This window comes from Cenococcum geophilum (assembly GCF_001692895.1).
Source record: "Cenococcum geophilum 1.58 unplaced genomic scaffold K441scaffold_30, whole genome shotgun sequence".
Lineage (NCBI taxonomy): Eukaryota > Fungi > Ascomycota > Dothideomycetes > Gloniales > Gloniaceae > Cenococcum > Cenococcum geophilum.
This window is the reverse complement of record NW_027137588.1, coordinates 1,888,598-1,911,754: the sequence shown is the minus strand read 5'-3', so window position 1 is coordinate 1,911,754 and position 23,157 is coordinate 1,888,598. Positions and strand designations below refer to the sequence as shown.

The 23,157-nt window shown below is 50.9% G+C and overlaps 7 protein-coding genes across 7 annotated transcripts; 1 reads left to right on the top strand and 6 right to left on the bottom strand.

Annotated features, from left to right (window-relative positions):
• Positions 1-250: 250 nt before the first annotated feature.
• On the bottom strand, positions 251-2,048 carry K441DRAFT_569154 (aspartyl-tRNA synthetase; the record flags this gene model as incomplete). The annotated part of the gene is made up of 3 exons (XM_067643850.1): positions 251-662; positions 752-1,905; positions 1,968-2,048. The coding sequence occupies 3 exons, from the start codon at positions 2,046-2,048 to the stop codon at positions 251-253; spliced, it is 1,647 nt and encodes a 548-aa protein (XP_067502415.1).
• Positions 2,049-2,491: 443 nt separating this feature from the next.
• On the bottom strand, positions 2,492-3,018 carry K441DRAFT_662594 (uncharacterized protein). The gene has a single exon (XM_067649068.1). It carries the CDS (start codon positions 2,883-2,885, stop codon positions 2,646-2,648), a length of 240 nt encoding a protein of 79 aa, XP_067502414.1. The 5' UTR covers positions 2,886-3,018; the 3' UTR covers positions 2,492-2,645.
• K441DRAFT_662591 (uncharacterized protein) lies at positions 2,675-7,626 on the bottom strand. The gene is made up of 6 exons (XM_067649067.1): positions 7,090-7,626; positions 5,996-7,026; positions 5,822-5,884; positions 3,754-5,626; positions 3,359-3,696; positions 2,675-3,303 (listed from the first exon to the last, which is right to left on the bottom strand). The coding sequence occupies exons 1-6, from the start codon at positions 7,495-7,497 to the stop codon at positions 3,069-3,071; spliced, it is 3,948 nt and encodes a 1,315-aa protein (XP_067502413.1). The 5' UTR covers positions 7,498-7,626; the 3' UTR covers positions 2,675-3,068.
• A 1,439-nt stretch (positions 7,627-9,065) lies between these two features.
• On the top strand, positions 9,066-13,836 carry K441DRAFT_568863 (uncharacterized protein; the record flags this gene model as incomplete). The annotated part of the gene is made up of 4 exons (XM_067643843.1): positions 9,066-9,341; positions 9,449-9,830; positions 9,882-10,167; positions 10,221-13,836. The coding sequence occupies 4 exons, from the start codon at positions 9,066-9,068 to the stop codon at positions 13,834-13,836; spliced, it is 4,560 nt and encodes a 1,519-aa protein (XP_067502412.1).
• Positions 13,837-14,485: 649 nt separating this feature from the next.
• K441DRAFT_697616 (uncharacterized protein) lies at positions 14,486-16,806 on the bottom strand (the record flags this gene model as incomplete). The annotated part of the gene is made up of 2 exons (XM_067652996.1): positions 14,486-16,242; positions 16,388-16,806. 2 exons carry the CDS (start codon positions 16,804-16,806, stop codon positions 14,715-14,717), a joined length of 1,947 nt encoding a protein of 648 aa, XP_067502411.1. The 3' UTR covers positions 14,486-14,714.
• Positions 16,807-17,019: 213 nt separating this feature from the next.
• K441DRAFT_662588 (uncharacterized protein) lies at positions 17,020-19,679 on the bottom strand. Its single transcript, XM_067649066.1, has one exon. The coding sequence runs from the start codon at positions 19,612-19,614 to the stop codon at positions 17,164-17,166; it is 2,451 nt and encodes an 816-aa protein (XP_067502410.1). The 5' UTR covers positions 19,615-19,679; the 3' UTR covers positions 17,020-17,163.
• Positions 19,680-20,858: 1,179 nt separating this feature from the next.
• K441DRAFT_173694 (kinase-like protein) lies at positions 20,859-22,493 on the bottom strand. The gene is made up of 5 exons (XM_067640332.1): positions 22,451-22,493; positions 22,166-22,314; positions 22,033-22,105; positions 21,488-21,976; positions 20,859-21,434 (listed from the first exon to the last, which is right to left on the bottom strand). The coding sequence occupies exons 2-5, from the start codon at positions 22,205-22,207 to the stop codon at positions 20,917-20,919; spliced, it is 1,122 nt and encodes a 373-aa protein (XP_067502409.1). The 5' UTR covers positions 22,208-22,314; positions 22,451-22,493; the 3' UTR covers positions 20,859-20,916.
• Between the last annotated feature and the right edge of the window lie 664 nt (positions 22,494-23,157).

The following is a 23,157-nucleotide window of genomic DNA, read 5'->3' as shown; positions in this document are numbered from 1 at the left end:
CTTCCCCATTGTTTGTTTATCTTTATGTAACTGTGAACTTGAAGCTTTTTCTAGTATCCAGCCCGATGCCCGTCTAGAGCACAATCATGCATCCACAAATTTCTAAACTCGTCCCCATGCTTTGCATCATTCCGTGGTTACCTCTTTTGAATCGAGAATGAACCTCGTTCCTCACATCAAGATATCTTTCAAATCCAACCTACTCACTAATACGCCAGTCTTCTTCTACTACCTCAAAACTTTCAAGCGCTTACGGCATGATTCTCTGCGGGTCTCTCGGGAACAAGCTGCACATCCTGATATTGGGCAGTCCCAACCAGAATTGGACAATCCGCTCCAACCCAAACCCACCTCCACCGTGCGGCGGGCATCCGAACCTGAAGCCGTCGACATAGTCCTTAAAGGCTGGGCTGTCTGGGTCTAATGGAGGGTCGTAATTCCTAATAGCCTTGCGAAGGAGCTCAGCATCGTGGATACGCTGGGCTCCGGACAGAATCTCTTGCCCGCGCATGAACATGTCGTACGAGTTGGACAGGCGAGGGTTTGCAGGGGACGGCATGGTATAGAAAGGGCGAATAGCAAGGGGGAACTGGTCGAGGACGTAGAAGTCGGAGCCGTACCTTTCGAGGACGAGCTTACCGAGGTGTTTTTCTTGTGGGGTTCTATATTTGACGGTCAATACAGCATTCAGAAAGTAGGAACTTTAGGAGAAAAGGGGTGTTCTTGGCGGATTGTAAGAGGAATGACTTACGTTAGGTCGTCGTAGTCTCCTAATTCTTCCCCAGCTTCTCGCAACATCTTGATACCCTCTACAAAGGGTATTCTAGGCACCTTGCCCGACTCTGGTAGCTTGAAGTCTTCCACATGGTACGCGCTTCTGACGAGCTCCGTTTCTTTCTTGTATCGAACATTTAGCTCTTTGAAGATAAACAGCATGAGATCCTCAAGTAGGCTCATAACCTCGTGATAGTTCTCTTGGAATTCCATCTCCAAATCCAATCCGGTGAACTCAGTCAGATGCCTTGCGGTGTTGCTGTTCTCAGCTCGGAAAACTGGACCAATTTCCATAACGCGGGGGAAGCGGGATGCTACAAGCATCTGCTTGTACCATTGAGGGCTTTGCGCAAGGAAGGCAGGCCGGTCAAAATACTTAACCTCGAAGACGTTGCTGCCACCTTCTGATGCAGCGCCTTGCAGTTTTGGGGTCTGAATCATGACGAAGCCTTTTCCCCTGAGGAATTCTTGGAAGAGCTCGCACACGCCGCTCTTGATGATGAAGATACAATGGTTGATCTTCGCCCTCAGATCCAATGTCCTGTTGTTCAACCTCGTATTCAGTCCCACGACCGGTCTACCTTCGTCTGCGGCGGCCTTCTCGTCCTCATTTCCTAGCCCTTCGCTTGGAAGCGGACGTTCCGCATCTTCAATCTGCATAGGCAGTGGGACCTCTGCTTTGGCTTCAACGAAGAGCTTCGTGATATGAATTTCATAGTCCTTGATCGTGGCACTCTTAACTGCCTCTTGCGTCTTCTTCACCAAACCATGAACAAACAACGTCGACTCAGTGGAGATGTTCCCTGCGAATTTGACCATCTGCTTGCTCAGCTTCTCGCTCGCAGCCACAACAGCCTGAATCGTATTCAGCCCCTGGCGCAGGTTCAAGAACGCGAGCTTCGCGGACTGCACGCGCGCATTTTCGACCCAGCACCGGAACACAATCTCCTTGTCTTCCAGCTCAGCGACATCGGCTAGGCTGACGCGCGGGAGGTTCGAAGGCTTGTACTCGGGCGACCCAACCATGGGGAGTTCGCCGTAGGAGTCGGCGGACACATCGTTGGCGTCGTCGGCTTCTTTCTTTTGGCGTTCGGCCAGCTCTCTGGCTTTCGCGGCGGCCTTTTTCTCAGCCTGCGGTGCGGTGTCAGAGAAGCAGTTGTAAGATCTGGTAGGGAGAAATAAGTCATTCATACCTTTTCTTTCTCCTTGGCGGCCTTCTTCAAGGCATTTTTGGACGGTCCTTGTGGATCGCCAGAGGCTGAGGGTTCCGTCATGTTAGAAGAAACCCCACTTGTGGCAGCAAATGGAAGCGTCCAATGCTCAGATTGGCCTGGAGAAATCTAGTGTGCCTAAAGAAGCTGGTTAGGCTTGAATATTGCGCAACAATAGCTGCTGCGAAGGAATTGCTGTGTCGTATGAGCGATGAGTCGGGATTGAAACTAGAGGTGGGATGAATTTATAGTGGGGTTGCAGGCCAGGCAAAAATCGCTAGGAATCATCCCACCAAGAATTGCGGCATGGAGCTGTCAATCACCGCACCGTCTCGTGAGTGCTGACGCTATCCTTGTTACTTTAAACCTTTTCTTGAAAGACGTAGCGCCTCGAAATCAATAATTAAAAAGGATGAATAAATCTAGATCAAGGGAACTCTTCAGAACCATGCAGGTCAATCCGGGCTTAAGTAAAGGCTGCATATACCATATGAATTTTCTGTACGGTGACTCAGGTACGCAGTCTTACGTTCAGATACTGTCCGGATATCGCAGCCCTCACCATCCTCAACGTACATGTACTGGGTCTACAAAGGGTAGTTGTTCCAGTCAAGCAAACGTTAAAATGGAGTTGAGCATCTGATATCGACCAAATAAAATCTACACTAGAAGCACTTTCATCATGTCTTCGTCGTTAACTATGTAAGAAAGCAGTACAATCCTCAAAAAGACGCCCTCGCTATGGTATGCCATCCCATGCATATTCCTGAGCCCAGGAGACGCCGATAACCATGACGCGAGGCCCTGAGACAGGTCGAATGACAAAAGGACCCAGTAAATCGAACATCCACACATTGCCACCGTTCTAGGGTTGCGCCGAAGGCCTACTGACCTATCCATTAAGCTAGACACCAAAAAGAAAAATAAACTGGAAAAAAGCTGGACGAGAACTGGGATTCACATGCCATTTCCTGTAACCCCGCTTGAGATATGTGAGAACACTAAGATGTCTCTGCCTTACGGTCGCTCTCTGTGAGTATCCCAAAGTTGTGATTGTAGTCATGCAGCGTGATATTTCATAGCTTACTGAGTTGAAGGCTCCCATTGTTTAACCACCTGTCCATCCTGGCAGGTGAAGATGTTTATATGCGTGTCGTGAAGAGCAGCACCAGCAATCATCATGCGATGCGGATGGAAAGCTGTTGTAGCGATTGGAGAGGATCGGCTTTGATGTAAGAAGCTGGAGTATGGTTCGAAGGAAGACAAGTGCACGCCATTATTAAGATTGAATATCTTGACCGTGTGCCGTTCGGAGCCGCTGTAGATGGATCAGCTGCCATGTGTATGGTTGAGTTTAACAAAAAGAAACTTACGTCGCAAAAACAGGAGCATGTTCATGCACACTCAAGCTCCTCAGCGTGTCTTTCGTGGCTCGAATAGTCTTGACGCTCCGGTCCAAACGGATGTCCCAAAGCTTGACTTCGCCACTTCGACATCCGCTAACTAGCTCACGCTGACCGCCGCGCTGTAGATGCACGTTGGTGATCCATTGTTTATGCTCTTTCCATACTTTTACCATGGCGGTAGCTGGTTTCTCTCTCTGATCATAAACACGAACAGCACCATCCCCAAACCCTGCTATGAACACGTCTCCTTCTACCTGGTCAGAGGTTAAAGACGTAATGCAAGATCCAGAGCGTGCAGGGATGTCCTATGAGAATATGGTTAGTTCCGCACAAGATTTCGGAAAATGAATTAGACAACTTACGCTGGTGCAAATTTCTGTCCCAGCGTTCCAAACTCGAATTACCTTCACATCGCCAGCCACGAGTATCAAGCCCCTGCCTTGTTGCCAGTCAAACACGAGTCCGGCATTCTTGTTGCTCGGCACTAGATCAGTCAAAGCGCGGAAAGACGTAACCAGCTCAACTTTCTTTTTGGACTCATAATTCCTGAACAGTTTAACTACTCCATCTGAGGATCCCGTCATGAGAAGGGCTTGGTCGTCTTCGTTGATGAGTCGTACTTCGGTGATTTTGGAGTCTTGAGGGTTGCCGTTCGAGAAGCGATTTAGGCGGGTTTGACGCTCCCAGTCCCAGACGCAGACTGTATCGCGATTGTCCGTGACGATCAGATGATCCTCAAATTGGTGGAAGCACATCTTCATTGGCTGGCTGCCATTGTTAGAGGAGCCTTTGGGCTTGTCCCAGCGGTTGCTTCCTGCCAAATCCTTCTGCGGTTGCGTCTCCGCAATGATCTTGTCATTGCGATTGCGGCGCCACAAACGCCCATTGTAGTCTGTGCTGCCAGGCTCATCTGCTTCACTGGGCTTCATCTGTGGTTCACGGAAATACTCTACAGACCATTCGTAAAACTTGCTTTTGAGAGGGAGCTTTGGTTCCTCTCCTAGATCCCGAGGTGAAAATCCTCGTGGTTTTGGCTCATCAGCGGGGTTATAGGATGCTGGTGGTGTCTGAGGTTGGTCCTTCTCATCTGGTGGTCGATGAAACTCACTTGGGACTCTTGAACGAGCTGGGCTCTTGTTGAAATTGGGACTGGAGTCGTGGCCACCAAAAAGAGAGAGGCTTTTTAATGATGCTGCGACACTTGCTGTTCGGCGAATCCCAAACATAGAGAGATAGCCATCCGGCTTCGAAGGAGTTGGTGGAAGAGAAGCTTGAGAGTCGAGTGGAAGTTCGTGTACGCTACGAGAGGGTCGTGGCCGGCGACTATGTTTCGAGATTTCTTCAAGTTGCGGCTGAGCAAATTTGGCCAGCGGAGAGTCCAGAAGAGCAATCAAGACGTAGTCAACCACAATACCTGCGTCGCGAGCAATCTCGGGATGTGGATCAACCGACATGATGAGCATTTCCTTCCACATTGCTGAAAAGACCGTGTTCTGCGAACAGGAACTCGAGGGCTCGCCATTGTTAATACTGCTTGTCCGCATTTTCATGTAGAAGCCGTCTCCATTCTTCTCTGCGATTCTCGAGGATAGGTCATCTCTTAAGGAGCTCTCTTCGGCGAACTGTTCAAATGCAGCTACCACAAATCTGGACTTGTATCTGACGATAAAGGTGGAGAAGAAGACCAAAAGTTCTTTTCGTACCATACTATTTCCATCAGTCGTCATGATGAGTACCATAGAAGCAATTGACTCCTCGATATGGGCAACTTGAGCGGTAACATCAGGGATGCCCAAAAACGTCGTGAGGGCGTAGAGCATTGCTGCTCTGACTTCTGCTACAGGATCCAGCACGAGCTCACATAAGCGCTGATGAGCCAAGCACCTGATGCCAACCCATTTAGCATCAGGAAAGTTCACCCAGAGCTTGCTCAAGCACAAGCATGACCATTGTCTAAGCAAAGGATTCTGCAAATCCCTCAAATGGTCCAAGCAACTCTCTATCAGTTCAGGACTTAGAGAGACAACCTGGCCCTGATGATAATCTTTGCAGAACATTGCGACAATGAAAGCGCACATCGCTCGGTGCTCACTAGCATTCAGAATAGGAATACCTGACGAAAGGTCATTAGCATGATAAAGATAAGACTGTTTCGAAATAAATACCTGAGCTCGGGTTAAGAATACTAATGAAGTATTGGTATCCATTATCCTTGAGAAGGTCAGCCTGGCATGACTGGTCGACTGCCAAGATACGGGCCCATATGAAAACCATTACAGGTTTGAGCTCGATAGCTTGGGATTGGAGGAGTTTGAGAACATAAGGGAATATCCCAATGCTCAAAGCTAGATTTACCGCCCAGGGGCCAAGATCTAGAAACTTTGAAAGGAGAATGAGCGCTCGTAATCGATGGACCTGGCTTAGAAGGACTTGGAGCACAATGGGCAGTTGTTCCGGGATCCTTTGTTCAACGGCACCCTGTCCAAGATAGACCTCAAAAGCTGTTAGCTGTTCTGAGAAGAATTCGGAGTGTTTGTACTCGTATTGTTTTTCGCCTCGCTCAGCCGCATAGAGGTCAGGCAGCTGCGCAAGTATCATCTCAACAGCAAGATCCCAGCTGCGCCAGAGCGGATGGTCATGTTGCGCTGTGCCAAAAGGAAATTCCGAAACAGTGCAGCAACCATCAAATCTTGGCGAAATAGCCTCTTAAATAGAGGCTTAGACAAGGAGTTCCACGCTATAGTATCCGTGATGGCAGTGAAGATCCAGTTCAATTCCCCAATAGGTGTTCGTCGCTCTGATACACGACCAGGGATGTTTGAAGCATCGTGAGTACTAATAGTGCTCGGCAACGGATTCTGAAGAATGAAGAACCTCACCGCCATGATGATAGGATCCGTGAGACAAGATGTGAAGACATCTGCAGGTAGCTCGGGGTTAGTTGGTAGTGTCTCTTTCTCCCGACAAGCTGCGAGATGAATGCAGTCGCTGAAATCCATAACCTCTACATGAGGGTCTCTACGGCGCGCTTCAATGTTTTCACTCTCATGCTTTTCAGCAAACTTATTGAAGTTGGAAATTATAAGACCTGCATCTGAACAGTCGTAGACGAAAAGGCTTGGTGCGCCGATCCAGCTTTGGAGATCATACAGCGATATTGGGATATACTGGGTATAGTTGCGGTTGAATACCCATATCTCGCCGGATGAAGTCGGCTTTGGCACTCCGTGGCCATTATAGTGAAACAGTACCCTCTCATTCCTAGCATTCCTCCTCAGTGTGGTGCAGTAGCGCCGAGTCTCATCAACAGTGGGGTCTAAGCAGAGCTTGTAGCGGGTGCGCATGCTCAGCTGCTCATATTGTGTCTGCAATGCCTTGCCAATCTGGTTCATAGGTGTATGGCCGGACGCCCCGGCGGAGTTACTGGGGTCAATCCAACACTCCTCTTTTGCGCAAGGATTCGTCTTGATGACATCCGGAGGGTCCACTCCAATATTCAAGCAAAGGGCAAGAACGGCGGAGACGGTCTTGAGGCGGTCGCGCATGCGCCACTCTTGGAGCGCGTAGGCTTCATCTTCCTCTTTCGGGTTGCCTCCTGTCTCGTGCTTCTTATCGGTATAGTACATGAAGAAAGTCTAAGATGCCGAGTCAATGTCCATAATTGCTACAGTTAGGCCTCGGAGTGCGTATGAACTTACGGAAGTCAGTAGATTGTTGTACTCTTCCGAAGTCAGTTGGGATTCCCAGCCGTGTCTGATCTTAAAGTCGCCGTCGGCACTACTTCCTATGTCTTCGTCGGCGCTGTCTGCCGCGTCTTCGCGGCGAGACCCAAAATCACTCTTTGCCCGAAGCATGAGCGGCCTGCCGGCAGAGGCGCCATTTGATACATTTTGTTCCATACTTGGTGTGTGTCCATTCATCTGCGACGCGTTTCGATTGGTAGAGGGTTGGCCGGCTGAGGAGGCTCTGGGGCGCGATGTTGTACCCTGCGAGTCTGGTGGATCAGGTGGTGCGGTTGACTGCTCTTCTCGTTCGACGACGTTGTAGCCTGGAGCTGCGTTAGAGCTAGGCTGTGGGTGCTGTGATCGAGCTCCAAGTAGAGGCATTTCTGAGAGCACTCTCATATTGAGACACGGCAAGACTGGGGAAGCAACTTGAATGGAAGGCCCATGGCGCGCGCCCCGTGACGTAGCAGAGTGAAAAGGAAACACGCCCGAGTGAACAGTCAATAAGTGAAGGACATCAGATGTTTGGCAGTGAGCTTCCGCACGAAAGTTGAAAAGCTAAGGGCGGTGACGCAGTAGCGGTGGGCAGTTTAGTCGACGCCGGGGCAAAAATATCATCAACGCGAGCGCAAGCCTCGCTGCCGCTGCAAATGGAGGTCAAATATATCCTGACACATGCCAATGCCGTTATTCTAGTCTCTTCCATGGAGACTGGATTTCCCATTCATATTGGAGGTGTGGTGATGGCTTGATCAAGTTCCCATATATCCCCATTTTCGATGTTTGTAGGGCAACGGCTAAATGAGGATGGGTGCACCTGACCGAAGCGTGACCGGTTTAATCATTGCCACGCCGTAGGCATTTTAGGCAGACTCTCGAGGTCCAGAAGTTGAAAAGTCAGCTTGTATGGTTTGGTACACCAGGCATAGCTTCGCCTGGGCTGTCAGCATTACTGGTTTTGAGCGGCGGCAATAAAGCGCCGGGAGAGTGTGACGGTTCGGTGACAGAGCATCAAAGTCCACAGGGCCGCGCCTGAGCTGATTCTCGCTCGATGCTCAGTCTGGGCTAGCAGTGGCTCGCAGTGGCTAGCAGGCCGATCCCGTGGGTCTCCGCTACCGAGCCATCGTGCCATCTCAGCGGTGCATCGCGGCCATGGAGCCAGAACGACAATTGATTTGATGCAGACCGCAAAAAGCCTGATATTAAAGCAAGATCCGGCGCGCATGCCTAAATTCTCCACTCCGTGCACCTCATTGTGCTCCACCTCGCCCTTCCCGAGCTCTTATATCCCCGATAGCCGCCTGCCGCAGAACGAGTCAGTTGTGCGCACAGCTAATTAACGCCACTGCTTCCCTACTGGAACGAGAAGGCGCAGATCCTCTCAGGGGAATCTTTTCTTGGGCGTCTTCACGAGGGGCCGGTTCACAGATGCTTTGCGATAGAAAATTAATTGATGCGTGTTGAATTTGTCAAGAGCGTATTGGAATTGACAGCCCGGCCTATATTGCCTTTGTATTAGGCTGTTATTCGCGTGTTGGAGCGTCGCAAGTCTAATCTGGGAATTTGCGTCCAGGGCCAAGACCAATCCTGACGCTCAGGGCCACTCCTCAAACCAAACTTTCCCACAGCACTACTTTATCACCACCGCAGCAGCTCGACGCCGCAAGCACCTCTCCGCTCCTCTATACCTTTCTCCATCCTCATCACATCGTTTCACGCCCCACGAGTCATGCACAGACCCCGTCGATGATCATCATTCCGTCCGGCACCACCTTCTGGAACATTACCCAGCCGCAGGTATTCCTCAGCCCCCCCGGGCCTTACTCGACTCCCACGCGATTTCCCACACGAACCTCTGTTCTTTCTTCGCCGTACCGCGACCGAATGAGCCCTTGAGCAGTGCTGGCTGGTTTACCCTACCTTAACCCTCTTAGAGGCGCGAGTCCGCCATGTCGTTCTTGTTCGGCAAGTCGAAAAAGCATCAGAACACCGCGCTCCCAGCCGCCACCAGAGATATATCTTCGTCGCATGGACAAGGCTCTTTAATTCCAACCGCAAATGGACTTGGTGGAAGGGACCCAGAGAAGGCTCGTGGTGGACCTCCGACGCAAACGCCGACGCCTGGGAGCAGTGTCAACAATTCTTTGAATTCTCTCCAAGCTCCGACTAACACCTCGAGTCCGGAGCCAAAAACGCTGCGCGAAAGGTCAGATTCAGAGCTGCATGTAAGTCTCTTCCCATTGGGCGACCCCTGCTGTCAGATGGAGGCCTACATGTCCAAATCTGGTTGCAGAGGCACACTGCAGCCTTCAAGACTAATCCTCCGATCTAGAATCCTCGAGCAACAGGCCCAAATCCACGAGGCCCGCAGGACTCTCCATATCCTTGGTCACAGCGCCGATTAAATTTCACAACTACCGCCAACCCATTCCCTCGATATGGCGCCGCAGTCAATTCGACTGCCTCCAAGGATGGCGTCATCTACATTATGGGAGGGCTGATAAACGGGTCGACCGTGAAAGGCGATCTGTGGATGGTAGAAGTTGGCAGTGGAACGATGGCATGTTATCCGATTTCAACGACTGGAGATGGACCTGGACCAAGAGTCGGGCATTCAAGTCTGCTGGTCGGAAATGCATTCATTGTTTTCGGCGGCGATACAAAAATGGATGACGGGGATATGCTAGACGACACTCTTTACCTTCTCAATACCTGTATGTGGTATCGTTTATGCACCACAGGCCGACAAGACTGACAATTTATAGCAACGAAACACTGGTCTCGGGCGATGCCGGCAGGACCCAGACCGTCTGGTCGTTACGGTCATACGTTGAACATCTTGGGATCTAAAATCTACATTTTTGGCGGTCAAGTAGAAGGTTTCTTCTTTAACGATTTAGTTGCATTTGATTTGAACTCGCTTCAGTCTGCGACCAGTGGATGGGAAGTCTTAATACCCAACACCAAAGAGGGTACGGTAAGTTCACAAGGGCCCTCTCCACCAGCCCGGACCAACCACTCAATTGTTACATGGAACGACAAATTGTATCTGTATGTATCCACTGGTGTCACAACGCCTGATTTATTGACTTACGTCCTTTTAGATTTGGTGGGACTGACGGCCTCAATTGGTTTAATGATGTCTGGACTTATGATCCCCGAACAAACTCCTGGACGGAACTTGACTGCATCGGATATATTCCAGTTGCTCGGGAAGGACATGCAGCTGCATTAGTTAATGATACCATGTATATTTTCGGCGGACGAACCCGGGAGGGCGTTGACCTTGGCGATCTTGCCGCATTTCGAATTTCCTCACGTCGATGGTATATGTTTCAAAACATGGGCCTTTCACCATCCGCTCGGTCAGGACACAGCATGACCGCTTTCGGAAAGCACGTCGTGGTGCTGGCAGGTGAGCCAAGCTCTGCCCCGAGCGATCGCGGCGAGTTGAGTCTGGCATACATACTGGATACCTCTAAAATCAGATATCCGGCAAATGAATCACAGCCACCAATGTCACAACAACTACCTGCGCCTCGGAAGATGAGTGGAAGTGATAGAAGTGGAATCCCGCAAAGCAAACTCGCTGGACCCGTAACGCGAGAAAGCGTTATGGGTGGACAACAACCTCCGAGGGGACCGGAACCAGCAGCAGTAAATGGCGCAGGAGCTCCGGGGTCTAGGTTACCTCGAGCTGCTGGTAGCCAACCTCCCGCGGGGCCGCCACCTATGCAGCAAGCTCCCCAACCCCGAGCAAATGGAGTAGCTCAAGGCCAACACAATAATGCGCGGAGTAAAACTCCAACGAAAGTTGAGCGTGAGTTCGGGCCTCCAGTGGACACTACCAGAACTCCCAGCTTAGATCGTGAGAACGTCTCTCCCGGTACGAAAGATGGTTTCTTTGGCAAGGAAAGCGAAATGTCCATGAATAAAAAAGCTATGAATGGCCCACGTAAAGGCTCAGACCAGTCTTCGGTCAGCCAGCAGCAATCATACCATAAGGAGTCAATGGATACCGCACGGTCTGGAAGCGTGGTGTCACGTAATACATCAAGGTCTCACAGGCAACAGCATTCATTGGAGAGTATTGATCACAGCACACCAAGGCGTTCACTTGAAGCACAACAACGAGCCTTGAGCCGAGAAGCCGAACACCGACCCGTTGATAGTGGTGTCGGATCATCGCCCGCTCTTAGTCAGCAAAATGACGAGCTCCTAAGAGAACTAGAGGCCGCGAAAAATCGGAACGCTTGGTATGCTTCAGAATTGGCGCTAGCCCGCAAGGCTGGATACCATCCAAATGCGTCTAGTAGCCCGATTCTCGATGAGCGCGCTGCGGACGTTTTTGGAGATGACGACCGACCACTTCTTGAAGCCCTCCTAAAGATGAGAGCTGAGCTTGCAAAAGTTCAGGGCTCTATCGACTCTCAAACAGTCTCGGCTGCAAACAAGATTGCCGAGGTCGAGAAGCAAAGAGACGCTGCCATCAATGAAGCGGTCTATGCGAAGACAAAGCTTGCTGCGCATGGCGGTAGCCAAGCTGGAACCCCTCAGCCTGACGGAAGTCGTGGCACTGGCACTCCGGAACTTGATCGCGTGAACGAAATCAATCGGCGGCTCGCTGCATCACTAGCCGCTCAAACTGAGCTCTCCTCCAAACTCGAAAAGCTAAACTTGGAAGTTGAGGCAGAGAGAAAAGCAAGACGGCTTGCCGAGGAGACTGCCGAAGCCGCACAGAAACGGGTTAGTGAGCTCGATTCTTACCGGCAGCGCAGTGCTTCAGAGATGGAAAGCCTTCGAGCCGAATTGCACGAGGCGCAAAGAATTGCTAGGGATGAGTCTGCCAACTCATCAGAGGCTCGCGCATCATCTCGTCTTTTAGCCGTTGATAAAAATGAGCTGAGTTCTAGGCTTACAAAAGTTCTGGAGGATGCGAAGAATCACGCTACTGTTCTACAGTCGCTTCGCGATGCTGTCACGGCATCTTCAGATAAAGCCTCACTGCTTGAGCGTAAGCTCGAGGACGAAAGGAGTCAACGTGATAGCCTTGAACAAAAGCTCTTCCAGCTGAGAGCGGAGCATGAAGATCGCACAACCGAACTAGAATCCACCTCAAGAAGACTCCGCGACACTGAAGAGCTAGCAGAAAAACATGCCGTAGAGGCACGCATGCACAGACAAGCCGTTCTCTCCGGTCTCTCTCAAGCAACAGAGATAGACGACGACGGGCACGAAGCGGCAGATGAACGTGTCACAATTCTCCAACAGCAAGTTGAAGCCGCCAACGCCATGGTCCGTAAAAATCAAGAGGCTGCAGACCTTGCCTCCGAGAAACTCCGTCGCGCCGAAGAAAGAATTGCAGGACTAGAAGCGTACCAGGAACAAGCGAGTCGCGAAGGCTTATCAATACGAAAACAGCTCCAGCAAGCTCTCCGTGAAGTGCAATCCTCTCAGGCCGAGAAAGCCGAACTACGTCTACAATATGAGCGCCACCAACTTGAAAATAATGCTCTTGAGGTGCAGCTCAAAACTCTTAAGAACCTCCTTGAAGAACGGGGCGTTAATGCCGTCGACGCTCGTCGTTCACGGATTCTAGATAGCCCTAGCTCGCGCTTTGGAACCCCCGAGCTCAACCGTGTGCGTGAACTCGAGCAGCAGCTGGACGCAAGTATCAAGGCGCACGATGAGATGCGGTCGACATTTGAGCAGCGTGAGCACGATGTGAGCAAAGAGTGGGAAGAGAAGCTTACTGCACTTCACAATGACCACCAGGCCGCTGTTAAATACCTCCGTGGCACTGAAAAGATGCTCACCAAGATGAAGCAAGAACTCGAACGATATAAGGGCGCAAACACAAAGCTGGAGGAGGAATTAGCGCAAGCAAGGCAGGCTGCACGAAGTCCGCAACCTCCTTCTGGATGGGAATCTGAGCGCGAGTCTCTGCAAAACGAAATCTCCTCGATGCAAGCAAACCTCAAAACTTCCGTTACCCACCTAGAATCTCAACTCTCAGCTCTTCGATCTGAACTCGCTTCTGTCTACCAGGAGCGCGATTCTGCAGCTCAGCACGCGCAACAAGTAGAGGCCTCGATGCAGCAATCTCGCGCTGATCTGGATGCTCTGCGCCTTCAGAACGAACAGCTAGAAGAGCGTGCGCGCGACGCCGAACAACGCGTACAAATGTTCCTCGACCAGTTTGAGTCATCCGTCGACAGCTACCGGCGCCAATCCCAAGTCCCCGTCGGAGCTGGCCACGAAGGTTTGAACGGCAACCATGGCCATTACCACAACTCGCATGACAGCATATCTGGCGACAGTATCTACACCGATGGCGACGGTGATGGTGATGGTGATGGTGATGTTACTCCCGACGCCGCAGCAGCCGCAGCCGCAGCTGCAACCCGGAATTCTGTCGCATTGGACAACCTAGCAACCGAGTTAGACGCTCTACGCTCGCATTGGGAAACAACAAACAAGGCCTACCGCCTCAGCGATCGTTTCGACTTCGAGCGTACCCCTACAAGTGAGAAGAGCGAATTGAGCGACTCGCTTGCGGCATGGCGCAAGCGGATGGACCTTGAGGACGATGAACACGACGAGCATGACAGGCAGCAAGGACGGAAAGGAAGCCATAGCCAGGCTTCCGGAGCGCCTGCAAATGGAATCAGGAATGCGAATAGCGCGGGGGTGGGTCCCGGCGGCAGTGCAATGATCTGATGAAGAAATGTGCGTTTGTTTAGGAGCCGGAAAATGGGGATGATGTCCTTGTGCGAATTGATGTTTCGGGTTTTTACATGTATTTTTCATTCCTGCGTTGCTTGCGCTTTGGTCGCTTGATTCTTCTCTACATTCTACATTGAATTGCTAACCTTCCTTTCTTTTTCCCTTCTTCTCTGCTGGCTCGACTGGCTCACGATGTCGGGCGTCTCTGGTGGCGCAGGTTGGCCTGCTTGCTCCCTTCGTTCCTTTCATCTTTCCAACATCCCATTTAAACCCCTAGTCTATGTAGTGTTTAGGTCTCCACTGACCCGGCTGTTTTGAGCTTCTTCTGATTTTACGAACACATCACACTACTCGCTATTATCTGAGCGCGATTTTCTATTCATGTTATACCACCATTTTTGGCTTACGGCTGTTTTATCACTGTCAGTCCCTCACTGTAGTGATCCCCCTGTTCTTCTAAAGTTTCTTTTGCTAGCTGCCAGGCCTACTATTATGGGTTTTCACTTGGACTTCTGTTGGAACTGTGTTGAGCTGCTGGTGTTATTGGCGCGTTTGGTTGTTTTGATTGGGAAGATGGAGCTTAGTTAATCAGCTGCTAGGGGAGTTAATTTTTCACCGGCACAAGAATAACAAACACTAAATACCGTTGCTTTACCTTTCCGCTTCTGCATTGACTACCTATGGAGCACTGAATGGGTATCATACTACTTGACTACGAGCCTGCCGAATTAACAGGTAACCATTACAAGCAAAATGAAACATCCAACAAGCCCCTAAGGCTGTGGTGACGGCAAAACTCCATCTCTGGCTAAGCGCGTTCGTACCGTGAACACAGACCGAGTTTCAACATGCTTCAAGCCTTCAATTGCACCTTAATCTGACTTCTCATCTCCCCAAGCCTCCCGAAACTCAAGCAAGTCCCTTTGCCCGTAGAACTCGCCTGCAATTGTAATGATCATATCTATAGTCGCCATGGTATTTGCGTTTGGCATTTCTTCCGCTTCTTTACCAACTTTCTCATTCTTGCTTTCTTTACTAAGTTCCTGCAAACGTCGTGCCTCGGCTTCGTATTGCGAGGGTGGGAGTAGGGTGTCTCTTCTCCTTCCACTATATCCGTTGTATTGCTGGTGTCGTTCATGACATCTTTTCCCCTTCCTCACCCCACTATCCTCACTGGCTCCGGCTTTGCGGTCTGGAGACGAGAGCGGAGAAGATGTGTTTCGCCGCCTGGAAACGCTGGAGATGTTGGCCTGGCGTCCTCTCAAATATGTCTGTGTGTCCATTCCGCCATCCCCATCGAACTCAGTTTCGTCTTCAGGTGAGGACGCTGAAACTGCTAGTTTAGATAATAGACGCTGCTTAGCTGACGCTATCGAGTCCATCGGCGGGGAATCCGATATCTCGCCGTCTTCGGATGCGGAAATAGACATGGCATCTGAGTGGGGACTATCTGTCCCGCTATGGTGATCTTGCGGAGCGTCTGGTCCAGCGGGCGTTTCGCTCAACTGTGTCAGGGTTTCCCTTTCTGCATCATTACCCCACACAGAGTCTGCAGCGCCATCAACACCCCCCACTGTCGGTAGATCCTCTTCTACCAACCCGGCCTCATCCTCGACCTCGACCTCGACCTCGTCGTTAGTCACTTCAGCACCGAGTCTCCCTTCCTCCTCTCCCAATCCATCATCCGCCCCCCCAAAACCATCCTGCTCCAGCCCATCACTCTCCCCAAACCCCGCCGTGCCCTCCGCAAGCACGCCGCCCAAAAACCCGCACCGAACCCAAACCGCCCTTTTCCCGAGCTCCCTCACAACCGCCACCTCCTCATTCGCCAGCGTGCCCACCTCCTGCAGCCGCCCCAGCAGACCCCACGCCCAGCAACTCTGCGTCAGGCCGATATTCCGGTGCCGCTTCAGCGTCGCCATGACGACGCGCAGCACGCGGAGGACGGTCGGATGCGTCATCTGCGAGAGCTGCGCCGGCGTCGGGAAGGCGTGGCGCACGGTGGCGACCCAGGTGCCGAAGGCCCTGTGGTTCTGCGCAGGGAAGGTGATGAGCGTGTTCGGCGAGGATGCCAGGCGTCCCAGCGCTGAGGAAGGGGGCTCGGTGGTCAGGAAGGTCCTGAGATGGCTGTAGCGGCTCCGGAGGCGGGTGCGATATGCGTCCTGGGGGTCTGTGGTGTGGAGAGAGGCGGTTTGGGTGTCGCTGCCCTCGTCTTGCGCGCGGGTTGATAGGGGTGCGGGGAGGATTGGCCCGATGGTTGGTGCGGCGACGTATGCGCCGTCTGAGTAAAACCCTCGCGTGTCGCCATTCCCGGTATTGTATATTGAGTCGTCGGGCGTGCCTTCAGGGACGGCGGGAGCGGGAGCGGCGAGGATATGGGGGATGCCGTAAGCTTCGGATCTAGCAGAACCACACCGAAATTAGCCTTGCTTGTTTCTCAGACCACTTGTGTGTCTTAGGGATGTGGAATAGGATGTTTGGGTGTCTATAATAAAGTGGTCTTGAGCGTCGAACTTTAGATAAAAAGTACATGGAGCTTGCTCACCTCACGTTACGGAGATACGTCAATGCCTCGTTCGTAGAGCTGTCAGAAAATTCTCCTTCCTCATCATCTAAACCTGGAAGTTGTCTTCGTTGGCCAAATGCAGGATCAAGGGGTCGGATCGGCTGGTGTTGCGGCTTAGAACAGTTGCCTAAACTCTTAACTTCAACACCAGAATTCTTGGAGCTGGGAGTAGACGCGTTATCCAGCTCTCGTGAGGGTGGGAGGCTGTCCGGCCGTGTTCGTTTGATATAAGGTTCGCCATCTGAGGATGCTGTTGGAGGTTCGACATCGTCGAGCTTGCGCTTGATAGAGTGCAGCGGCGGTATAGCGGAGGTCTCGTGCTGACTATTCGGCGTGGAGATGAGCTCGTCGGGACGGGCTAGTTTATTGTAACCAGCACCGCCTTGGGTGACGGCCATGTTTCCTTTTATTTTCTTCATTGGATGGGTGGGGTGAGGAGTAGATGGGATGAAGCCTCGATCTCTGAGGTTCATGACCTTTCTCGGTTGATGTCGAGCGAAGACCGGCATCGAAAGTTTCACGAGTCAAAACGGTATATAAAGTATTGTTCCAAGCGGAACATGCAACTTGTAAGCAGCGAAGCCTGAATATTCAATCTTTTTTTTCAAATAATTTTTCCTTGCTCATATACACAATATCTTACATGTTCATATACTGATCATCGCCCAGCAATCCAATCCAGAACCTGTCTGTGCTTCCCACCTCTAGATATTGTACATAGCATACACAATTTACATAAACTGACTTGACCTCATTCATTCGTCAAAAAGACTGGCCTCCTTCGGCCTCCTGCCCTTCCTTCCTGTTTTCCTGTCTTTCCGGTCTTGTTGATATCTACCACCTGTTTTCATCCTCATATCATCTTCCATAGCATTGCCTTCAGAGTCCACGCCGATTTCTATCAACTGTTTCCGCTTCTTCTTCCCTTTGTCTGCCTTTTTACCCTCTTCGTCCCGCGGCCTACCCAGCCTTACGCTCCGCGGGATACGTGTCTTCGCGCCCAACGCCCAAAGGTCACCCCACCGCGCTTTGCGTGCATCGCGGAATGCTTGCTTGCTAAAGCTGCGGGGAACGGTCCAACGCTCGAGTTTCCCCGCAGGCGTACAAACATCCAAGATGATATGACCACGGCGTTTGAGCGCCGGCAGAATGATTCGGGGCAGTGTCAGAGTGTTAACTTCCGTCTTTATCTGCGGTGATTCGGCCTGGCCAGTCTCGACCTCCGTTTTGTCCCCTCCAGTTCTGACAGCTTCATCAACGAACTCATGCCCTTCGAAGGCTGCATCGGTTGCTTCGTCACCTTGTATAATACCGTTACCAAGGATATCGTGCTCCGGTTTCCGCTGGTCCCGTCCACGTTGAACGGCGAGGTAGCTAAACTGCACATCCTCGTGATTGCAATCTTTCGCCTGCAAGATCCTTTGCAGATATGGAGGACGTATGTACCTCTGACTAAAGTAGCAGAAATCCTTCCGTCCCTTGCTTACACCGGGAGTCTGGTACATAGGACAGGCAGAATGGTTGGTGCATGGTGCAACAATCATTCCAGTTTCCTTTCTGGTAAATCTAGTATCTTCAGCAGAGTCAGGAGATTGGGATTCGAGTGGTGTTTCGAATTCGCTAGACCCTGGGGAGGATATATGCTTTTCCAGAAGATGAGATCGGGCCGCTGCTATGATCTCGAAACCACGCGGTAGCCCTTTCTCTAGAAGAATGAGAACACCGCCAGACGGGTTGAGCAATGACCAGAGTTTTTCAACATGTTCTTTGCGCATGTATTCCTGGCGCAAGGGCCATAAAGCATGGGGGGCAATGATAATATCATAGAATTTTCTAGGTTGCTGCCCGTTCGTTTGTTCAGCAGAAGGAATTGTGTCAGGGAGGCGCGGAAGGAATGACGTATTCTCCAGCAGCCTGCTCGCGCGATGCCGTAAAGCATCAGAGCCTGTCAATACTGCAGCTTTGCCTAGCGGAACAGGTTCAGTTATATCGCCGCCTGACACTTCTTGCATGCGCTGCCATTCCGCTTGTAGTACTTCACGCCATGCGACGATAGCCGCACCGCCTGCACCAGCGTCAAGGATGAGCGGACCACCTGCCTTGCGCATAAGGCCCTCAATCCAAGCAGCGCCAAGCCTTCGACGCACTTCCACAATCGTGCTCATAACAGTGGCATATGTTCCTGGCATTACAGCTGCCATATAAACATCTCCTTCAATATTCCCCATCTCATTCTGTGAAGGGTCCAGAGGGATAGCCTTCTGCTCCTTGCCTTCACTGGCGCGAGCAGTAGTAGCGGAATGAGGTAGACCAGGGCCACCGAAGATACGAAACGCAGTTTCAGAGAGATGTTTGTTAGAGGCACGCGATAGGAGGGCCGAAATAGGATCAACGAAGGCCTCTCTGGGAAGATAGACGGTGGATGGCGAAGGTCGGAATCGACCTGCAACTGTCAAAGAGTGCGCGCGCATAAAATCTTCTGCTTCCTCAGAATCCTCAATATCTTCGACTTCTTCGTATTCTGAAGGCCGTGATTTTTCGTAGATAGCCTGGTAATAATCTTGTATCTGATATTCGGCCTCTCCCTCCGTCCTTTCTTCTGATAGTATTTGCTGGCTCCCCAAAACCTCCTCCACTCCCTCATTATCGATCTGGTGACTATGGCCCTCAAATACCTGCACTTCTTCCAATCCTCCATCCTCAACCTGCCTAAGCAAGATAGGCATGCCACTCTTTTCCACTTCCTCTATTTCTCTCAGGCCTGCCTCAACATTGTCCTCTCCCTCTACACCAACAACTTTTGCGGTCATGAGTGGCGTTCCATACAATCTTTCGTAAACCGCATATTCCTCTTCACTTAAGTATCCTCTCGGAAGCGTGTCGCCAAAAATTCGTCTCGCACTCCGAACTGATTCTTCAATCTCTGTTGGCGGTGGTTGTGAAGAAAACGAATCTGCATCGCTAGATGTTTCGGCGCCATTGATTTGGCTTTCGGTGGTTCCAACGAAATCGATCGTGATAGATGAGAATTTTCTCAGAGAAGGGTTATTATGGCTAGCTGGGAATAATTGGAAGTATTGGGACTGTCCAATTCTTTGAGCATGCAGCACTTCTTCAGCGAATTTGCCGCCGCTGCGACGTGTTGAAGTAAGAATTTTCAGTCTGCATGACAAACAAACCAAGGGGAATCTCCGCGCTGCAAGCATGACAGTGAGTATAACCCCTCTCCGGTGTGTTGAGGCAAATTACTTCGCTACGCGTTGGACTTGAAAAGTTGTCGATGTTGAAAGAGAGAAGGCGCACTAAGCCATTTTAGATTGGTAAATTATGAACCAATAACGCTTGGCATACATGTCAGTTAGCAATCTCAGCCTTGGAAGGCCATCGACAGTTTCTAGTCACAAATCCCGTTAAATTATAGAAAATATCACGAGTGAAAGGAGAGAAGTCGTAAATTGAAAGCAAACAACTATTCTAACTCAAGCAACGGTCCCACCGGACCACAACAGCAGCGTAGTTCGTCAACCTCCCCGGAAGCGACCCTAAACATAACATGCCGTTCCACAAGCCTCCAGTACCAGATATCCACAACGTATTATTTCCAGCCATTGTGATCCGCCGCCAGCCCTATCTCCCACCTTACCTTACCCCCGGCTGAACTTCCGCAACAGATACCAACTCTCGATTCCGCTATTTGCAATTTAGTGTTATCGTCCCCTTAAAGTCTGAAAACCTCCCCAGTCGCTGGCAGACCATGCCGTGATTGAACGCAGAAGGATGCTATGTGAAATCAAAAGCAAACAAAAACAAGTGTTTAGGGGATTAAGTGTATGAGTGGAGTGCCGCAAAACAATCAAAGACCGTCGATCCTCTTATAACTCTGTCCAGTTGAACTGTCGGAGACAACCTGCCATATTCGAATTGTGAAGTTCGCCTATTTCCGTTTTCGTATTGAATGTTATCTCACTTAAAAGCAGAATGAAGATTCTGAAACGGCCATTCAAACAGTCCAGAGTTCATATACCAGGTTGGATGATTCCTAGAGTAGCTCATTGCAGAAAATAATGAGTTTGCAAGGCTACTAGAGATCCAGTAACCATGGTCAGCGCGAGTTGAGAATAAGAAGTCGTAAGCCTGGTCCTATGAAAGCAAATCGACGAACAGAAACCTGTGTGCTGATCGAGAGGAAAGTGGACTGCCATCCAGATGCGGTCATAGGACGGCAATGCCGCGTTTCCCACAGGTTGACATGAGGAGATGGACTGTAGCCCTACAGCAAAAGTCCACTAAGAAAGGTTTGAGAGATGTCAGATCATACGCTGCATCAAGAATCAGTAGCCACCGGATGGGTACTGATCCCCACCGCCACGCTTTGAAGAACGAAGCTGCCTAAAGTTGTTGGACAAGGATTAGTAACTCTGACGATAATATCCCCCGCGCCAAGCGTCATCATCGAACACTAAACGCAGAGGAGAAGAGTCCCTTACAAGGATCAGATATATCGAAACTCACATTCCAGTGCCCTCTTGACGCGGATTGATGGGACCTCGACGCTTGTCGTTGACAGTGCCGGCCGCAGCAGTCTGCCCACCAGTAGCAGCATTGGTAGCTGTGGTGACATGACGACCGCGACCGGCCTTGTCCTCAGCCTCGTCGGCTTGGCCTTGGTTGCCAGCAGCCTGGGCAATTGCTTGGGCATTCTTCTGGTATTTGTAGACAGTCCAGTCGAAGACATAGTCGTACTGAAATCCCTCGCGAACAAAGAGGTCACGGAAGATCTTGCGGAGGTATGAATAGTCGGGCTTGTCGTCGAACCTAAGGGAGCGAGTATAGTTAAGGTAAATGGCAAACTCATTAGGGAAGCCACGGCACAGAACTTCGGTGGGGGTGGTCATCTTCTTCTCCATGATACGATCGTACTTCTGCTTCTTGGTAGCAGCCTTAAGTCCTTGCCAGGGAAGGGAGCCGCGGCAGAAGTAGAGCATCACATATCCGAGAGACTCCATGTCATCACGGCGAGATTGTTCTATTGATCGTCAGCGTGAAAATAGTAGAATAACAGGGCAAAATATATCATACCAACTCCCAAATGAGTGTTGATGCTGGCATAACGGGCAGTGCCAGTCAAGTTCTTGTTCTCACGGTACGGGATGTGGAAGTGAGTCTTCGGGTCACGGTACTTCTTGGCTAGACCAAAATCGATCACGTTGACCTGGTTGCCACGTTTGCCAATGCCCATGAGGAAGTTATCCGGCTTAATATCACGATGAATGAAAGATTTAGCGTGGATGTACTCAATGCGAGAAATGAGCTGGTCGGCGAGCAAAAGGACGGTCTTTAGGGAGAACTTCCGGTTGCAGAAGTTGAACAAGTCCTCCAAGCTGGGTCCAAGAAGGTCCAAAACCATAGCATTATAGTCACATTCTGTGCCGAACCAACGGACAAAGGGGATGCCAACTCCACCAGCAAGGGACTTGTATACTCTAGCTTCGTATTCGAGTTGGGGGTGCTTAGCTTTGACGCTCTCGAGCTTGATAGCAATTTCTTCACCGGAGATGATGTTGGTGCCTACGTAGACAATTAGTAAGGGATTGGGGGCAAGACACGTTGGTTGAAAGACGCACCCAGATAGATGTCACCAAAGCTGCCACTGCCAATCTTTCGGCCGATGCGGTACTTGTTGCCGACGCGGAGATCCTTTTGTGCACGTTAGTGTACGTAATGATAGGATGTGGACTGTAAGGCTATGCCTCGTACTTGGGGTTCAGTAGCGGGGCGAGGGCGTACCATTGTCGTCATGCTGAGAGGGAGGTCAACCTGAAGGTTGTCCTTGTGGCGTAGAGGTATTTGTAGTTCTTGTTCAAGGGGTGGGAAGGGGAAGGTTTGGGTCGTGAGAAAGGTTCAGCCTGATTAGAGTGTCCGGTCAGTAAGGCTTTGCCACAAGGCGGTGTGTCAGCTGCGAGCAAGTGACAACAACACGATTGAAATCGAATGGTTCACCCGGAAGGTGCAGGAAGACGAAGTTGGGAGGTTGGGAACTACTCGTGAAAAAGGAAGGGCGTGAGGGTGAATGCCAGTGATCACACACCTTTCACGGACAGTCCGCTGTACAGGGCGTGGAAGTAGATTGAGGCCCGACGGACGGTTGCACTTGTGGCAGTGCACGGGCTGGAGGCGGACGACAGCGGTCGTAAGAAGAGGAAGATGGAAGCTGCCCTTTTATAAGCACGTTGCTTCAACAAGAATCACTCTGTACTGAGTGAAGGTGAAGTTGGGATGGAGTCGGTAGGTGAAAGGAAGTTGGAGTGAGTTGCTGGCTCCGCCCTCAGAACCTTGGACTTGCCGCGACACCGCTTAGCGTTCTTGGCAGCGACGAGGGGCCGGATGCCAAAAAAAGGTGCGCAAAAAGCAGATCGCCGCCTTTTCTTTTGAATAATTCTCTCTGTCGACCGCAAATGGTGACCAGTGCCGTGTTGGCACGCCCAAGTCCCAGTCGGATTGCCATTCGGATTTACAAATATCCTCAAAAATGCCTCAAGGCGTTTCAGACGCTCAATCAAATACACGGTCACGCTTCGTCCAGCTGACGCCCCTCACCCTACGCCTTTCCCCTTTATGCACACATAGACGCGTCTTTCGCTCATTTTATTTATCAATCTCCCCAGCATGACTATTTAATAACTCGGGAACTTCCAATCCTGCCAGCACCGGAGGCCCTCGTCGCAGCTACGGAATACGTTTCCTACTCG